General features: G+C 42.4%; 3 protein-coding genes across 3 annotated transcripts in view; 1 reads left to right on the plus strand and 2 right to left on the minus strand.

The window, feature by feature from the left end:
* LOC140577441 (cadherin-like protein 26) overlaps positions 1 to 1,847 on the plus strand; it is a 16,353-nt gene extending 14,506 nt beyond the window's left edge. The window contains exons 12-13 of the mRNA XM_072697425.1: positions 451 to 593; positions 1,797 to 1,847. Of these exons, the coding sequence (XP_072553526.1) occupies positions 451 to 593; positions 1,797 to 1,847 (194 nt within the window). The remainder of the gene's footprint in view (positions 1 to 450; positions 594 to 1,796) is intronic.
* Positions 1,848 to 3,125: 1,278 nt separating this feature from the next.
* LOC140577408 (uncharacterized protein SCO4629-like) lies at positions 3,126 to 6,537 on the minus strand. The gene is made up of 5 exons (XM_072697374.1): positions 5,898 to 6,537; positions 5,615 to 5,738; positions 5,287 to 5,439; positions 3,471 to 3,653; positions 3,126 to 3,348 (listed from the first exon to the last, which is right to left on the minus strand). The coding sequence occupies exons 1-5, from the start codon at positions 6,024 to 6,026 to the stop codon at positions 3,230 to 3,232; spliced, it is 708 nt and encodes a 235-aa protein (XP_072553475.1). The 5' UTR covers positions 6,027 to 6,537; the 3' UTR covers positions 3,126 to 3,229.
* A 1,449-nt stretch (positions 6,538 to 7,986) lies between these two features.
* mtg2 (mitochondrial ribosome-associated GTPase 2) lies at positions 7,987 to 18,076 on the minus strand. Its single transcript, XM_072696863.1, has 7 exons — positions 18,025 to 18,076; positions 16,641 to 16,847; positions 15,681 to 15,828; positions 14,507 to 14,622; positions 12,298 to 12,516; positions 11,826 to 11,964; positions 7,987 to 10,071 (listed from the first exon to the last, which is right to left on the minus strand). The coding sequence occupies exons 2-7, from the start codon at positions 16,833 to 16,835 to the stop codon at positions 9,677 to 9,679; spliced, it is 1,212 nt and encodes a 403-aa protein (XP_072552964.1). The 5' UTR covers positions 16,836 to 16,847; positions 18,025 to 18,076; the 3' UTR covers positions 7,987 to 9,676.
* Positions 18,077 to 19,858: the final 1,782 nt, after the last annotated feature.

Consider the following 19,858-nt stretch of genomic DNA (forward strand, 5'->3'; position numbering starts at 1 on the left):
TTTATATATAATAGAATAAAAAATATATAAAATTATATTTTATAATATATTTTTATATAAAAACTATAAAATTATAACATTATAATATAATAATTGCTAGAAATGTTTCAGTAACTTCTAAAAAAATCATATAGTAACCTCTAGAAATAATACAGTAATTTCTAAATATTATTTAAATAATTGGTAGAAATGATTCTGTAACTAATATATAAAGGAATTAAAGCATTAAAGTTTAAAGTGCTAATGTTCACCTCAATTATTATAGTTTTATCACAGTATTAGTTAATACTCTCTCAAGTATATATATGTTAATTGTTGCATATGCAAGTCCTTGCTTTATAAAAAAAATAACAACAACAAAAACAAATTAGATGCTTTTATTAATGTTTTAATGTTAAAGTTCTTCGTTGGTGCTTATATCTCCTTGTTGTGTGTGATTGAAAATAACAGGTATTCTGCTGGTGACTTTCTCGCTCTCATGCCTGAACCGCAAAACCTTGATGAGGGAGATGCAGAGTTCTGAAGGTTCTTTGCTGCATTATAACACTGAAATGCCAGGAACTGACTGTGAGAACTATGATCAGATGCTTTGGGTAAGAGGCAATAATGTATATATTTGATCATTTCTTATTGTTTTCATTTTCACAATATTAAAGCTAATGATAATTTGTCAATTGATCATTTATAATGGTCATTATTATTATTATTATTATTATTATTATTACATTTTTCATGTTTAGTTTTGCAATAAAAATGAAAGGATTTGCATATTCCATTTTTTTAGCTAAAACATTGTATTTGCTACACATAGGTCAACATGGCTTTAGACGTTTTCAGATATAAAGCGCAGCGTAGCCGCCCAGACTGGGAATCGAACCCCAGTCTCCCACATAGTGTGGTAGTTTACTGGCCGGTAGTGGTGTTACCTGTTGTGCCACATCAGCCACACCAGAAAATTAAAGTGGCTCTTTTATAAGAATAGTTTCTCCCATAGAAACTCCAAGCCATAAAATATTTATATTTATATTTAAATATTTATATTTATATTTAAACTGTAAATTCATCTTTGTTCTCATTTACTTACAGAAACAGAAACACAGAAGTCTGTCCTCATATTCTGACCAATCAGTAGATGCATAGAGTTTGAAGTCATATCCAGGTTTGTACCTTTACAATTAAATGGATACAAAAACATGTATTTTACTCACCTGTAAATTCATCAGTCTAACCCTCTCCTTTCAGTTGGGCTTAACTATGAACTTTGTTTCTTTGGCTGGTCTCTACACTTAATCCTTCAAACATCTCCAGTGTCTGCACCCAGTCCTAACATTTCCAACTTCTCTTAATTTTCTCCAACATCTACACTCTATTCTCAAAACATCTCCAACATCTACACTCCATTCTCAAAACATCTCCAACATCTACAATCAATTCTCAAAACATCTCCAAGATCTACAATCAATTCTCAAAACATCTCCAACATCTACACTCCATTCTCAAAACATCTCCAACATCTACAATCAATTCTCAAAACATCTCCAACATCTACACTCTATTCTCAAAACATCTCCAACATCTACACTCCATTCTCAAAACATCTCCAACATCTACAATCAATTCTCAAAACATCTCCAACATCTACACTCTATTCTTAAAACATCTCCAACATCTACACTCCATTCTCAAAACATCTCCAACATCTACACTCCATTCTCAAAACATCTCCAACATCTACACTCCATTCTCAAAACATCTCCAACACCTAAAATAAATTCTCAATTCTGTTGTGTCTGCAGTCAACCCTCCCTGACCTGATGAAGTTTGAAAGAGGAATCTGCAAGGAATGAGAAGGGCAACCTGAACAGAATTTGGAAAAAGTCCCTGGTTAATGTGATGTTTGATGTTTCTGCACAGATATGTTTCCATAATGTGAATTTCTACATGAATTTAAACGTATTTAATGTGTGTGAACAGTGTCCTATGTGTGTTTGGCCAGTTTTTCCCTCAGGAATTAATAAAGCACATGTATTCCTATCTACTGTACATCCCTGTCTATGTGAACATGCAGTAATGTGGACTGGACTGGACGTCTTCGGAAGACTTCTCTGTTTTTGATGTGCTCCAGAATGACGTTGAATGAAGGTTTCGTTTGGTCCACTGTCCCGAATGTGAATGCTATTGTCATTTTTACTAAACGATTACTGTGAACTGTAAACGGTCAAACTGTCTGGTGTGTATTAAATTTGCACATTTCTATACAAATAAACATAAATTATAATGAACTCTAATGTCCATTTCTTTCACCAGGATGTTGTTCCTCAGACATGAGCAGTATGAATTGGAATTATAGGCGTGGTTTCATTTTAGACTTACAAATTAGAAATGTTTACTACTCTGACAGAAATCTATTTAGTCTTTGGAGCACTTTTGGTAGGTACTGACCACTGAGTACCAGCAACACCCCACAAGACCTGCCTGATGTTTCGGAGATGTTCTGACCCAGTCATCTAGTCTAGTAATCCTCTTTAATCAAAAATCAGGGCAGTCAAAACCAGAGCAAGATCATATAGACAAAAGTATTGGGACACCTGCTTATTCATTGTATCTACTGAAATCAAGGGTATTAAAGAGCTGATCCTGCTTCTGTTGGAGTAACTGTCTCTACTGTCCAGAGAAGAAGACTTTCTACTAGATTTTGGAGAATTGCTGCATTGCTGTGAGGATTTGATTGCATACAGTGACAAGAGTGTTAGTGAGATCAGGATGTTGGATGATGGTGATCACCACACCACCTCATCATCCCCAACTCATCCCATCCAAAAGTACTGGATGAAGCTCCTCCACAATCATTCCAGAGAACACAGTTCTTCCACTGCTCCACAGCTCCTCAATGCTGGGGGGCTTTATACCCCTCTAGCCCACACCTGGCATTAGGCAGCATGGAGCCAATAGGGTCATGATGTTGATCTGCTCCAGAGAGTCCTATTCTATTGGCAGTACTTCTTTCCAAGGACTAGACAAGCTGTGTGTATATTTGCACGTCCGTGTCAGTAATGGGTGCAGCTTAAAGTAGAATGTGAAGCTGAATGTGTTCATTACAAGGGGTGTCCACAAACATTTGTCATCATAGTGTGTTTATTTATCTAGTTTGACAAACACAAAAAACAAACACCCTGCCAAGGACTTGATCTTTGACGTCAGCTTGAGCAGTCTGTGTTCAGTGGTCTTCTCACTGGGGTGTGTATCCAGTGTCCAGGAGCCAGTGGTAGGCCTTCAGGACCTCGGGAGGAATCTCCTGCTTCACCTGAAAACCCTTCTCTGGGTAATCCCGGATCCTCTCGACTGCACCTGCACAACACAGTATTAAATTCACGCCACTCTGTAGAGCTTACAGACCGTCACACCGTGTCCTCTACGTCTGTCACCAGACTAGCAACCTTGTATCTACAGCATCTTATAACACACAGTACCTAGCATGCAGCAGATGAGCTGCTGTGTAGAACCCACAGCAGGGATGGGGTACGAGCTCATGTCTAGGTCTGGTGAGGTGACGATGCAGTGTGTGTTCTTTAAGGGTCCAGGCCACTGCTGGAGGAAAGTGGCTTCCACTCTCCGCTCCATAAAGGGCTGCTGCACCAGGATCAGCTTCCTCACTGCAGATCATCAGACAAACCACAATAATTAAAAGACGTTCTCAGATGTTCTCAGAACTTATTTTGTCTATTTTGATGTTTGAAGGAGGTCCTTCGGCCTACTGCAACCACACCTAATTACAGAACACTGATCCTCCACCACCCTCTAGTGGTACATTAATATATGAAGATCTTAAAGGAATTGTAGAGATCACTCACCAACACTGACCTACAGTCAGATCCACCTGACCTTCCACCAATTCTGATCTCCAGTCAGACCAAATAAGCCACCTCCAATACTAATCTTCAGTACTTCAGATCAGATCAACTTCACTGCCACCAATACTGACTGGAGATTAGCATTGACGGGGGTCAGGTCTGTCTTGGAGATCACTATTGATTGATTGATGGGTTTGTCTGATTGGAGATCAGTATTGGTACAATATTGAGTTGGTCTGACTAGAGATCAGTACTGGTAGATTATTGAGGTGATCTGATCATGTATTAATGATGATGGTTGGTTGGTCTTACTGGAGGTGAATGTAGATTTGAGTTTTGGTCTGATTGGTGGTCAGTATTGATAGATGATTGATTTGATCTGATTAAATATCATGTAGGTCGGTCTTGGTTTGTCTTATTGGAGATTAGTATTGATGGAGGAATGGAATGATCGGATTGGATGTCAGTGTTGAGGCTTTGGGGTGGTCTGAATGAGGATCAATATTGGTGGGGAGTTGGGTTAGACACATTGGATATCAGACTGGATAGGATTGGAGATTTGTATTGATGAGTGTTGGGTTGATTTGATCTGACTTCAAGAATTGGTGGAGAGTTGGGCTGGTCTGATTGGAAATCAGTATTGGTAGATGACAGTTGATCAGATTGGAGATCAGTATTGGTAGATAATTGAGTTGATCAGATTGGAGATCAGTACTGGTAGATAATTGAGTTGATCAGATTAGAGATCAGTACTGGTAGATAATTGAGTTGATCAGATTGGAGATCAGTATTGGTAGATAATTGAGTTGATCAGATTGAAGATCAGAATTAGTAGATAATTGAGTTGATCAGATTGGAGATCAGTATTGGTAGATAATTGAGTTGATCAGATTGGAGATCAGTATTGGTAGATAATTGAGTTGATCAGATTGAAGATCAGAATTAGTAGATAATTGAGTTGATCAGATTGGAGATCAGTATTGGTAGATAATTGAGTTGATCAGATTGGAGATCAGTATTGGTAGATAATTGAGTTGATCAGATTGGAGATCAGTATGGGTAGATAATTGAGTTGATCAGATTGGAGATCAGTATGGGTAGATAATTGAGTTAATCAGATTGGTGATCAGTATTGGTAGATGACAGTTGATCAGATTAGAGATCAATATTTGTAGATGACAGTTGATCAGATTGGAGATCAATATTTGTAGATGACAGTTGATCAGATTGGAGATCAATATTTGTAGATGACAGTTGATCAGATTGGAGATCAGATTGGAGATCAGTATTAATGATGGTTGGGTCAATATGACTCAAGAGCAGTTTTGGTAGAAGGTTGAGTTGGTCAGTGATCTGATCTATTGTCAGTATTGATAAAGGTTAGGTTATTCTGATTGGAGATCAATACCAGTGGGTTTCACTAGTCTGGCGGTACCTGGTACTCCATTATTTCTGAGAGTCTGGTAGGAGAACCGGATGTTCTCTCCTGTGTTCGTGGCTGCCGTCTCTAGGAGTATCCTGTTCTCAGGGACCCCCATGGCCAGAGCTACATCCCGAAACACCTCAGCCTCAGGACGGGTCCACACATCTAAAATATGAACATTGCTGTGAGGATTTGATGGCATTTGGAGGTCAATCACTCCAAAGACCCCAGTACCTCGGCTACACATCCCATTACTGAGGCCCTATACACCTCTCATATGAGACCTTAGGCTCATGTGCCCATGACTGACCCTTCTCCAAGTAGAACCACTTGGCCTGACCTGCGGTTTGGTTTCCAAGGTATCCAGTGAAGAGCAGATAAGGAGCCCATCCATCAAGGAAAAGCTGAGCCGACCTCTCCGCAACCCGCAGGTCATGGCATCCCAGACCAATGATCACATCACTCTGTAGAGCAATCAAGAGTCCACTCAGCACCAGTCTGACCATGGCTAACATTAATAAAAGTACATCCAATAACTAACAACCGTAGCAGCCACTTTCCCCATCGTTATTCAATATCCCAATCCTGGGGACTCTACACACACCTGTGGACTCAGGCCTCACCTTTTCTAAAGGCCTACGGAGGCACAGATAATCCCACAGAACTTTCGCTCTCTTCTCAGTCTCATCGTCCATCGCCTTCACATAGTGGCCTGTGTGCAACAAGAGGAGAACGAGACGATGGTAATTCATTAATAAACGTGTTTAAAGCAACATTACATAACATCACAAAATATCAGCAGCTTCAGGATCCTGCTGACGCTCCACTGACTGGAACAGGGAGTCTAACTATTAGGCCATCTCTGTCATTCCCACTCTGGGCCGGAGCGCTGCTGCTGCTGCTGCTGCACTATGGAGGTTTGGTGGTGGAGCTGCAGGAGGAGAACCTCTCTCCAGAACTGCTGTGTAACGCTGCAGAACCCATAGAGTCATTAGTGTAAAATCCTGTAGTGTTACTCTACCACCTCAGCCCACATGCTGCTCCACCAGCTTGTCCAGAAATGCACGTGTACAGTTAAGCATGAGGGGAGCGCTTACTGCATGATGTGTATTTACTGCAGTGAAGTAAACGTATGTTACACTCCTAAACTGTAGGGGGAGCCCAAGTGCAGAAAATACAACATAAAAATAAATAAAAACCTAGAAAAAAAAACAGAAAGTGTGGGAAGACAAAGAAACTACTTAAGTACTCTATATGTCCAAATGTTTGTGGACACCCTTTCTAATAAATAGATTCAGCTACTTTGCACCCATTGCTGACACAGCTTGTCTAGTCCCTGTAGAGAAGTGAAGTACTGCCAATAGAATAGGACTCTCTGGAGCAGATCATCATCATCATCATCATCATCATGACCCTATTGGCTCCATGCTGCCTAATGCCAGGTGTGGGCTAGAGGGGTATGAAGCCCCCCAGCATTGAGGAGCTGTGGAGCAGTGGAAGAGCTGTGTTCTCTGGAATGATGGTGGAGGAGCTTCATCTAGTACTTTTGGATAGGATGAGTTGGGGAAGATGATCACCACACCACCTCATAATCATCATCCAACATCCTGACCTCACTAACACTCTTGTCACTGTATGCAATCAAATCCTCACAGCAATGCAGCAATTCTCCAAAATCTAGTAGAAAGTCTTCTTCTCTGGACAGTAGAGACGGTTACTCCAACAGAAGCAGGAGAAACTCTTGTAAAACCCTTGATTTCAGAAGAAACAATGAATAAGCAGGTGTCCCAATAATGGGCTAGAAGGGTATAAAGCCCCCCAGCATTGAGCTGTGGAGCTGTGTGTTCTCTGGAATGATGGTGGTGGAGCTCCTCCAGTACTTTTGGATGGGATGAGTTTGGGAGTTGTGGATGATGATGATCATCATCATCATCATCATCATCAAACATCCTGATCTCACTAACACTCTTGTCACTGAATGCAATAAAATCCTCACAGCAATGCTCCTTCTCCAAAATCTAGTAGAAAGCTACTCCAACTAGTCTTATTCTATCGGCAGTCCTTCTGTACCGGGACTAGACAAGCTGTGTATGTATCTGAGTCAGCAATGGGTTCAACTCAAAGTAGCTGAACACATTCATTAGAAGGGGTGTCCACAAACTTTTGGACATATAGTGGCATAAATATAGACATCACATCAGATCTGAATGAAATGAATCCACAGCAACATCTCAGGTCAGCTCAGCTCAGCTCCTCCTGGCTCACATCTGCTACCCTGAACTTCCCATGAGACTGAAACCCAGGAAGGCTCCTCCCTTTCGCTCTTCTTCTTCTTCATCATCCTCCTCCTCATTTCCCACCGCAGCCTGACCGCCCTGCTCGGGCAATATCCCGGACCAGCAGCATCCTGCACAGTAACATGACCCCGTTCCAGCTCCAGAAACAAAGGGAAGCACCTGCATCTGCTACACCTTCTCGCCCTGCTTTCAGCTTCAGCTTCTGTGTTTAGAATCAGTCATCAGTTAATGGTCACTCACCGCTCATCTGACCTGCTGACCCCTCCCCAGTGCAAATCTGGAAATCCAGTCAGCAACAACACAGTAAACACTCATTCAGCATTACAGCAGAACCTGAGCCAGAGCACAGCCTTACAGCGCCCCCTGCTGCCCCACTTTAAACAAGCATGACACTGCAACAACACTGCAAAACACAGTCTTTCACAGTCTTTCAAATAAAACCACTAAATAACACCAAGCAAACTGTCCATGATTAATAAATCAATGATTTCTAATTGGAGAGGGTAATTTTATCAACCGGAAGTGTTTCTTTTTTTTATTAATAAATAATTTTGCTTATTTCAAGCTTCATTCAATGCAACCAGCATCAGTGAATCTCTCAGAGCACCGTAAAGCACCAGGCCTTAACGTGTTTTTAAAGGGATAACATTTCTAATGACAGTTAAGTTCAGCAGTTATAATATATATATTTTTATGACTGTGATGGTCAGCTATCAATGTTGATACTTCTAACAGACAGCAGAAGCTCACTGCATTAAATATTAAATAAACTTAAACAATAAATAAAAACAAGAAGTAAAACACGCATAAAAATAAGTTAATAATAAGAAATCTATATAATAATCTGGGGGGGGGGTATGTATGTAAAATAAATCCCACCTGAATTGGTTATAATGAGTAAAGCACTGTTCAAAAAAATAAATAAATAAATAAATAATAAAAACTGGGCCTTAAAAATCTGATTCCAATTCAATGTTTTAACTGAAAGCTTAAAAAGACTTTGTTAATTAACACAGAAATCAATTTAATAAATACATTAAATCCATAGCAAGATTAATTGTTTTTTGTATAAGCATACATTTTACAGTCCTGCTTTCAAAATGTTCCCCCAGCAATTTGGGAAGTCATTAGTCAATCGAAGGCTCAGCTCTTCTGTCCATAAACCTCCAGAACTTGTGAGCACAGAATGCTTATTTAAGTGTCTTTGTCCAGGTTTCATCCCGGGTCTTCTCTGATGATCAGCTCTTAAAGCCAAGAAGAATGACAACTGCCTTCAGATTAAACTGAAAGTTTTGGGGGAAAACCCCACAATTAAACAGAGGTTTACGCCCCTTTTACCTGAGAGACAAATTATAGACACCATCACCGCTTGATGGACTGGCTATATTTGCACTCTTTACTCTGAAGGACTCAAAATCATAAGGTCACGCCCCTCTGACTAACACTTCAGTGAGTTTATGCACCAACAGTCTTAATTCATGTTCACATTTGCTTTGTATCCATTAGAATTAAACAGGTGTTTTGTGTTTTTGGACATTTAAATAAAAATAATTGATCAAAAAAAATAAAAAAAATCATAAAAATGCTTGATCACTGACCACCAATCATCCTAGACTTGTTTGGTATCTGAGGTGCTTCTGTGGTTTAATGTTGAGTAAACAGCTCAGGGTGTGGGATCCCTCCTCGCACTGGGCTCCAGAGTCTGACAGTGGATTGGGGACAGTCTAGGTCCAGTATTTTTTTTTTTTCCTATAGCAACATTAGCCTAGCATCTCCCATCGTAAACTAAAGAAGCACACTTTTGATGAACTGCTTCTTTAATACTAATATATGTAAATGACCTCTATTCTGATTGGATGTTCTGTATTGTGCCTTGTTCAAAAAGCAACCCAGGTAAGGCTTTCCTGCTAATGTGAATGGGAAGTGGTAAACAGCTGTAGGCTCAGTAGCAAGATTTATGCAAATGATGTGGTATGTGTGACATCACAAAGACAACGAATTTGCATACACAGACTGAAGTGATCGGTATAGTCTGTATCGACTCCACGGTACGGACCCTTTAAAGTCATTCCCTAATACATCATTTATCTGACGTCCTCAAAAGGCTACCACTTCAGAGGCTTCCCCCCGGACTGGTCGTCGCTCTGCAGGTAGCCGTCGTACAGCTCCCGCAGGTACAGGATCAGCTCCTCGGTGTTGTTGCCCGTGAGGGCGGACACAGGAATGACCCGATGACCAACGCGTCCCATCAAAACCTTCAGGTTCTCCTGGGTTCCAGGCAGGTCCATCTTGTTAGCCACGATGACGTTGGGTCTCTGGGACAGCCCTGGTTCGTACTGGTCCAGCTCATACTGCAGGTCCTCGAGCTGTTCCCACGGCACCGGAGAGGACATGTCCAACACGAACAGCAGTAGGCGGCAGCGCTCGATGTGCCGGAGGAAAGCGACGCCGAGGCCTCGGTTCAGGTGAGCGCCACGAATCAACCCGGGTATATCGGCCACTGAAGGGGAGAAAAGACAGGAAATGACACAGGAAGTGACACCGGGTACATGTTTGTCTTCAACCTCCCAGCACTTGTAGCTTCTTGACAGAGGGGCAGATGAAGCAAACTGGTCACGATTAAACAGTGAGGCAAAAGTGAACGGGTAAGTGGCTCCAAGTGGTCTGTTCATGAACATAAAAAAAATTAATAAAACAAAATGATGTAAATGATGAAAATAAATAAATATACAAATATAGAAATGCTCCAAAACTGTTAAAACTATAATAATTGTATATTATTTATTTTATATATATATATATATATTATACACACTGCTCAAAAGAATTAAGGGAACACTCAAATAACACATCCTGATGTGAATGAAATATTCTCATTAAATACTTGCTTTTTGTGTGATTTTGTTGTCAGCACATTCAGCTTTGTACAGAACAATCAATGGAAATCAAATTTATTAACCAATGGAGGCCTGGATTTGGAGTCGCACACAAAATTAAAGTGTAAAAACACACTACAGGCTGATCCAACTCTGATCTAATGTCCTTAAAACAAGTCAGAATGAGGCTCAGTATTGTGTGTGGCCTCCACGTGCCTGTATGACCTCCCTACAACGCCTGGGCATGTTCCTGATGAGGATCTCCTCCCAGACCTTTACTTAAGCATCCGCCAACTCCTGGACAGTCTGTGGTGCAACGTGACGTTGGTGGATGGAGCGAGACATGATGTCCCAGATGTGCTCAATCGGATTCAGCTCTGGGGAACAGGCGGGACAGTCCATAGCTTCCATGCCTTCATCTTGCAGGAGCTGCTGACACACTCCAGCCACATGAGGTCTAGCATTGTCCTGCATTAGGAGGAACCCAGGGCCAACCGCACCAGCATATGGTCTCACAAGGGGTCTGAGGATCTCTCTCGGTACCTAATGGCAGTCAGGCTACCTCTGGCGAGCACACGGAGGGCTGTGCGGCCCTCCAAAGAAATGCCACCCCACACCATTACTGACCCACTGCAGACCGGTCATGCTGAAGGATGTTGCAGGCAGCAGATCGCTCTCCACGGCGTCTCCAGACTCCATCACGTCTGTCACATGTGCTCAGTGTGAACCTGCTTTCATCTGTGAAGAGCACAGGGCGCCAGTGGTGAATTTGCCAATCCTGGTGTTCTCGGGCAAATGCCAAGCGTCCTGCACGGTGTTGGGCTGTGAGCACAACCCCCATCTGTGGACGTCGGGCCCTCATACCATCCTCATGGAGTCTGTTTCTAACCGTTTGTGCAGACACTGCTGGAGGTCATTTTGCAAGGCTCTGGCAGTGCTCCTCCCGTTCCTCCTTGCACAAAGGCGGAGGTAGCGGTCCTGCTGCTGGGTTGTTGCCCTCCTACGGCCTCTTCCACGTCTCCTGGTGTACTGGCCTGTCTCCTGGTAGCGCCTCCAGCCTCCGGACACTACACTGACAGACACAGCAAACCTTCTTGCCACAGTTTGCATTGATGTGCCATCCTGGATGAGCTGCACTACCTGAGCCACTTGTGTGGGTTGTAGAGTCTGTCTCATGCTACCATGAGTGTGAAAGCACCACCAACATTCAAAAATCTCTCTGGATGAATGGACCAATAGAAATGCTGTAAACTACCTGCAATAAACTCTTATTTTACATTATCTTTCAGTCAGAGTTAAGACCAGTTCTGCCTTCTCCTGTAGAACCATTTTGGAGATGCATGTTTTTTTTTATTGGACAGTGACGATGTATCAGTACCTGCTAGCTGTTCGTGGTCTCTGTACTTGACGATGCCAACGTGTGGGTTCAGGGTGGTAAAGGGATAAGATGCCACGGCAGGTTTGGCATTAGAGATCGCCCTTAACAACGACGACTTCCCCGCATTGGGAAAACCTACCTGGAGACACAGTGTGAATAAAGTCAGTTATATAAGTTCTGATAATGCAGCATTTAGCTTAGCTAAAAATCATATCATTTAACAACTTCACAGTTTTTGAATATTACATTTCAATCATAACACTGAATAAAATGTGCTGAATAAAACTTGAAACAGCTCCAGGTGTGTATCTTTACGAGATCACCTTCTACTACATAACATGACTGAATACAATGAGTTACTGATGGGACAACTGACTGATCTCAGACTGAGTTAATGAACAGTGATCCTGCTTTACTGATCATTTCTATACGCTTTATATTAATACATGAACTCAATCACCGCCCCCCTCACCAGTCCAGCGTGGGCCATGGTCCTCAGCTCCAGCTGGAGAACCCTCTCCTCTCCTTTTTCTCCCGGAGTGGCCGTCATCGGAGCTCTGTTTTCATTGGACAGAAAAAATCGGTTTCCTTTTCCTCCAGCCCCGCCATGCACAGCCACGTACTCCTGACCATTAAGAGCCAGGTCAGCCACCGTCTGGCCCTGCTCCTTCACCACAGTGCCCACAGGCACCTACACACACACATACACACACACACACACACAATCAAATGCACTGACCCTGTAATAAACTTTAACACTAGACCAACACAAGTAACACTAGAAATTATTTTAATGCACTTTAAGCCTGTTTACCATCTGATTCAGTACAAACTCAGCTTCTTAGCAGTGTCAGTTATTCCACACATATTCCTAGACAGCACACAAACTAACTAAAAATACTTTCTATATTTTACTGAATTTTAATGAAACTGATGAATGTTTTCCTCAGGAACTATTTTTCATGTTTCCATTCAGCATGTAAATGATGTAAACAGTTCTGACGGGGTTGGAAGGTTATCTAGAACAGATAGTTTCTCTATCTAGAACAGTGTTTCACACCAGCCCCAACCAAAGCCCCCACCAACCCCAACCAAGTCCAAACCAGAACCCCCAACCAGAGCCCCCACCAAAGCTCCCATCAGAGCCTGAACCAGTGTCCCAACCAGTGCCCCCACAAGACCCAACCAACATCTATAGACTGAACTTCCTGAAGACGTGCAATACTGACACCAAATACAAAATACAAAAATAAATTATTATATTTAATATTATTATAAAACGATTTAATTAAGCTCCCACCAGAGCCCCAACCAGAGCCCCCATCAGAGCCCCAACCAAGCTCCCACCAAAGGCTCCAATCAGAGCCCCCACCAGAGCCCCAACCAGAGCCCCCATCAGAGCCCCAACCAGTGCCCCAACCAAGCTCCCACCAAAGACTCCAATCAGAGCCCCAACCAAGCTCCCACCAAAGGCTCCAATCAGAGCCCCCACCAGAGCCCCAACCAGAGCCCCAACCAAGCTCCCACCAAAGGCTCCAATCAGAGCCCCAACCAAGCTCCCACCAAAGGCTCCAATCAGAGCCCCAACCAAGCTCCCACCAAAGGCTCCAATCAGAGCCCCAACCAAGCTCCCACCAAAGACTCCAATCAGAGCCCCAACCAAGCTCCCACCAAAGGCTCCAATCAGAGCCCCCACCAGAGCCCCAACCAAGCTCCCACCAAAGGCTCCAATCAGAGCCCCCACCAGAGCCCCAACCAGAGCCCCAACCAAGCTCCCACCAAAGGCTCCAATCAGAGCCCCAACCAAGCTCCCACCAAAGGCTCCAATCAGAGCCCCAACCAAGCTCCCACCAAAGGCTCCAATCAGAGCCCCCACCAGAGCCCCAACCAAGCTCCCACCAAAGGCTCCAATCAGAGCCCCCACCAGAGCCCCAACCAGAGCCCCAACCAGAGCCCCAACCAAGCTCCCACCAAAGACTCCAATCAGAGCCCCCACCAGAGCCCCCACCAGAGCCCCCACCAGAGCCCCAACCAAGCTCCCACCAAAGACTCCAATCAGAGCCCCAACCAAGCTCCCACCAAAGGCTCCAATCAGAGCCCCCACCAGAGCCCCAACCAAGCTCCCACCAAAGGCTCCAATCAGAGCCCCCACCAGAGCCCCCACCAGAGCCCCAACCAGAGCCCCAACCAAGCTCCCACCAAAGACTCCAACCAGAGCCCCAACCAGAGCCCCAACCAAGCTCCCACCAAAGGCTCCAATCAGAGCCCCCACCAGAGCCCCCAACCAAAGCCCCAACCAGAGCTCCCACCAGAGCCCCAACCAGTGCCCCAACCAGAGCCCCAACCAGAGCCCCAACCAAGCTCCCACCAAAGGCTCCAATCAGAGCCCCCACCAGAGCCCCCAACCAAAGCCCCAACCAGAGCCCCAACCAGTGCCCCAACCAGTGCCCCAACCAGTGCCCCCACAAGACCCAACCAACATTTTTAGATTGAAGTTCCTGAAGACGTGCAATACTGACACCAAATACAAAATACAAAAATAGATTATAATATTTAATATTATTATAAAACGATTTAACCTTCTACATTTAGAACTAGCTCTGGGAACTCGGCCACTACCAGATCGTTCACGTATTAAAATGATGTGATGAAGTTTTATCAGATCAATAAGGTAAACTCACCGGTATGACTGTCGGGCTGGCGTTGCGTCCGTAGCAGTTTTTACTCCTCCCCGACTCTCCGTTCTGTCCCCGATACAACGCAGAGATGAGCGAGAGAGATTTCACCTGCTGGTTCACTGCAGACAGAAACGGCATTTACAGCTGAAACCCAACCAGGGGAATTCCCGCTCACTACTGCTGCTGCTGCTTCAGTTAAAGTGCTAATATAATGGAAAACCAGTTTCCTCACTTTTCTTAGATATACTAGTTCAACTTTCTTAAAAGTCTCTACATCTACATTTACGGCATTCAGCTGACACTCTTCTCCAGAGCGACTTCAACCCCAGCAAGTTTAAACAGACTATAGTCCAGATCCTCTAATCTTAGACTCTACTAAACACAAGTCAATATGCAGACCATAATACTCTTCTCTTCACCCAAGTCCTCTCAGAAGAGGAGGGTCTTCAGTCTGGGTTTGAGGACAGTGAGTGTTGGACTCTGCTGTTCGGACACCCAGGGGAAGTTCGTTCCACCACTTCAGTGCAGGACAGTAAAAAGTCTGGACGCTCGTCTTCCGTGGATCTTAAAGGTTGGCAGGTCGAGCCGAGCCGAACTTGAAGCTGGAAGGACTCTTGGTGCAGATCGGTTTTTGACCATCGCCATCAAGTACGGAGGTGCTGGCTGGTCCAGTCTTGGCTTTGTAGACCAGAGTCAGGGGTCTGAATCTGATGACCTGGGCAGCAGCTACAGGAAGCTACAGTGAAGAGAGAACGCAGCAGACGAGGAGCCGACCCGACCCGTGCCGCTGTGTTCTGGATCAGCTGCAGGGGTCTGATGGTGCGCAGAGGGAGACCAGCCAGAAGAGAGCTGCAGTGGTCAAGTCTTGAAGTGACGAGAGACTGAACGAGCACCTGGGCGACTCTCTAGAGAGCCACTGTTCACCAACACAGCTCCTTTTCAATTCACTGCTTCTGTGAGCTCAGTGTTTCAGCTCGTTTTCCTGGGTTTTAATATTCTTATTTTAATATTTACACCATGTCCTAGATTATTACTTTTTTTTATCCTTTTTCAACATGTCAGTACTTTTACTTTATATTTCTGGATATATAACGCTAATATTTATATTTAGTTTTCTTCTGTTGACTTATGAACAGAGGTCTAAAGCCTATTTACAGTGCAGTGGTGTGAACCGTACCTTTAATGATGATATCTCCTCCATTCCCTCCGTTTCCCCCATCCGGACCACCCCACTCTTTACGCGGCTCACTGTGGAAGCTGCAAACTCCATTACCGCCTGAACCCGCCTCTAACTTCACCCTGCGTTGGTCCACGAAGTAACGAGTCTACGGCAAGAGAAATCATAAACGTTCATTATGATCATCCAGCGTAAACAAAATGTAGCTTCTATACAACCTAATAACAGTTTCTGTTTTCCATTATATGAACATTATAGAGCATTATAGAGCGCCCCCTACGCTTCCTGTAGTGTATTACAGTCTGTCAGAATGAGTGTGTGGATCATATGAACATTATAGAGCATTAAAGAGCGCCCCCTATGCTTCCTGTAGTGTATTACAGTCTTTCAGAATGAGCGTGTGGATCATATGAACATTATAGAGCATTATAGAGCGCCCCCTATGCTTCCTGTAGTGTATTACAGTCTGTCAGAATGAGCGTGAGGATCATATGAACATTATAGAGCATTATAGAGCGCCCCCTACGCTTCCTGTAGTGTATTACAGTCTGTCAGAATGAGCGTGTGGATCATATGAACATTATAGAGCATTATAGAGCGCCCCCTATGCTTCCTGTAGTGTATTAGTCTGTCAGAATGAGTGTGTGGATCATATGAGCATTATAGAGCATTATAGAGCGCCCCCTATGCTTCCTGTAGTGTATTAGTCTGTCAGAATGAGTGTGTGGATCATATGAGCATTATAGAGCATTATAGAGCGCCCCCTACGCTTCCTGTAGTGTATTACAGTCTGTCAGAATGAGCGTGTGGATCATATGAACATTATAGAGCATTAAAGAGCGCCCCCTATGCTTCCTGTAGTGTATTACAGTCTGTCAGAATGAGCGTGTGGATCATATGAACATTATAAAGCATTATAAAGCCTGCTTGTATAACTAAAGTCCAACATGGGCCGCTCACCAGCTTCTTCTCCGACAGCTCTTTCTTCTTTGGGTTCTCTTGTGATTTCCCACACAGCTGACAGCCCAGGGAGAAGGTTCTAATGATGTTGCTGCTCCTTCTGAACCTGTCCAGGTGTGTGACATCTACGAGTGGCCTCCCTGGCCAAAGAGTGAGTGCCCGGCTGAGTGCCAGCGTTTTCACTGAAGCTGCCATCCTCAGCGGGATCTGCAGTTAAAAAGAAAATATCTCAGATTAAATTTTCCTAGACATTATTAATTGCAATACTTAGATTACATATTATTGCCAAAACATTTAATATTTAACATATTTAGAGAACCACTGACTACCTTTATATGCATGCTACTACTGAACTACTGGCAGGGATCAGACTCAGACTGGTTTTAATTAAAACAATCATAAACTTGCTTTTCTTAAGAGTGAGGTTAATCAGCTTGCTCGATGAACATCTGGAACTATTTTAATATACTGTAGTTTATCTCTTCTTATCTTTATACATTACCAATATATTATTTTTGATAAGTGCACATTAATATTATTTTTCACTTAATGAACACCTGCAGTATAAATTCTCAAAAATCTAACTCAGATTTGACCATTAAAGTTCAAAACTAATCTATTAGTCTCCACAAGTACTGTCATATGTATATATATATATATATATATAGAGAGAGAGAGAGAGAGAGAGAGAGATTCTGCATTATATGGACCTAAATATTGCATTATACAATTAAATATTGTGTTTTATATTTATATATATATAATATAAATATAATATAATATAAATATAATATAATATATATATATATATATATATATATATATATATATATACACACACACACACACACACACACACGCAATATTTAATTGTATTTAGTTTTTATATAATGCAGAATATCTATGAAGGGTTTAAAAATGTTCTAAAGCCACTAGTATATTAAAAATATTGTTTTTTTCAGCTGGAAGCTTCTGATTTTACAGAAATGCCTGAAGTTAAATAGTTTCCCTACAAAACAAAAAACTTTTATTTTGAAGTTTAGAAAACTTGTTATTTAGTTATACTGTATTAATTAATTGAGCTAAATAAAAATATTAATACAAATAACCACTAACATATCTGCCTTCTTCTGATAAATAAACAGTACCTCGTGTTTAATATTTAATCTGTAATTATTTAATAAACCCTCGCGGTCACGCGGCGGTCCTCTACAGCTAGCGCTAGGCTAGCGGTCCGGCTAACGCTAATGACCGCCACTGCCGCTTTATCCGCGCTGATGTGTGAATCACAGGGACCTCTCTGAGCCTGAGCGCGTATTGATCACAGCGACCACAGTAAATCACCTCCTGATCAATTAATAATCAATAACAAAGGAATATTCACCTTTAGCGCAGCAGCACAGGCGCGCTCAGTGGGACAGCTAGCAGCTACGGCGGCCTCAGAGGGTCACGCGTTTCCCCGTTTTCGTTTTTATAAAATGAAATCACACTCACTACACACACACACACTACACACACACACACACTATACACACACACACACACACTATACACACACACACACACACACTACACACACACACACACACACTATACACACACACACACTATACAAACACTACACACACACACTACACACACACTACACACACACACACACTATACACACACACACAATACACACACACTATACACACACACACACTATACACACACACTACACACACACACTATACACACACTATACACACACACTATACACACACACTACATACACACACACACACACACTATACACACACACTATACACACTACACACACACACTACACACACACACACACACTATACACACACACTACACACACACTATACATACACACTACACACACACACACTACACACACACACACTATACACACACACTATACACACTCATTATGCACACACAATACACTCATTATACTTACATTACACACACACTAAACATAGACTATACACACACACTATACACTCATTATACACACCATACTTACATTATACACACACTATACATAGACGATACACACACACTATACACACACTATACACTCATTATACACACACCATACTTACATTATACACACACTATACACACACTATACACTCATTATACACACACCATACTTACATTATACACACACTATACACACACTATACACTCATTATACACTCATTATACACACACCATACTTACATTATACACACACTATACTTACACTATACACACACTATACACTCATTATACACACACCATACTTACATTATACACACACTATACACACACTATACACTCATTATACACACACCATACTTACATTATACACACACTATACACACACTATACACTCATTATACACACACCATACTTACATTATACACACACTATACTTACACTATACACACACTATACACTCATTATACACACACCATACTTACATTATACACACACTATACACACACTATACACTCATTATACACACACCATACTTACATTATACACACACTATACACACACTATACACTCATTATACACTCATTATACACACACCATACTTACATTATACACACACTATACTTACACTATACACACACTATACACTCATTATACACACACCATACTTACATTATACACACACTATACACTCATTATACACACACCATACTTACATTATACACACACTATACTTACACTATACACACACTATACACTCATTATACACACACCATACTTACACTATACACACGCTATACACACGCTCTGTGTACAGTACTGCACTGGTTTAAAGCAGTTCATCTGCAGGTTAAATCTGAATGTTTACATTATTTACAGAAGCCACTGGATGGTTGTGAGTTCAGGTGTAGTGTGGATGTGGGTGGGTGGGGAGAAGTCTCTGTGGATGCAGTGTTTCCAGTAGTATGTGCAGATGTAGAGTGTGTGTGTACAGGGTGGAGGTGTGATGACACAGGTGGGGTAGCTTGTGGACTGTGGACCGGTACACTGTGCTACCGTTCGTACAGCAGCCGAATTGCCTGAGGGTAAGGAATCTGTCTGTGACATTATTATTTGGACAGTATCCTCAATGTATTGTGTGGGAGTCTGTTCCCTCCTGGCACTGGTGCTGTTTTTCTCTGTTATCATAAAATAAATACTTATTTTCTCAAGATGTTAACTTAGTA

The sequence above is a fragment of the Salminus brasiliensis genome, chromosome 14, assembly GCF_030463535.1.
Source record: "Salminus brasiliensis chromosome 14, fSalBra1.hap2, whole genome shotgun sequence".
In the NCBI taxonomy this organism is placed as follows: domain Eukaryota; kingdom Metazoa; phylum Chordata; class Actinopteri; order Characiformes; family Bryconidae; genus Salminus; species Salminus brasiliensis.

Excerpts from the sequence above, each read along its gene's own strand:
- LOC140577408 (XM_072697374.1), bottom strand. The coding sequence starts at position 6,026 with ATGAATTACCATCGTCTCGTTCTCCTCTTGTTGCACACAGGCCACTAT. Across the intron at positions 5,440-5,614 it reads CCTTGGAAACCAAACCGCAG|ATGTGTGGACCCGTCCTGAG; the intron begins GTCAGGCCAAGT and ends TTCATATTTTAG. Across the intron at positions 3,349-3,470 it reads GCTCATCTGCTGCATGCTAG|GTGCAGTCGAGAGGATCCGG; the intron begins GTACTGTGTGTT and ends TGTGTTGTGCAG.
- mtg2 (XM_072696863.1), bottom strand. The coding sequence starts at position 16,835 with ATGGCAGCTTCAGTGAAAACGCTGGCACTCAGCCGGGCACTCACTCTT. Across the intron at positions 11,965-12,297 it reads CCATGGCCCACGCTGGACTG|GTAGGTTTTCCCAATGCGGG; the intron begins GTGAGGGGGGCG and ends CTGTGTCTCCAG. Across the intron at positions 10,072-11,825 it reads AGACCACGAACAGCTAGCAG|TGGCCGATATACCCGGGTTG; the intron begins GTACTGATACAT and ends TCTCCCCTTCAG.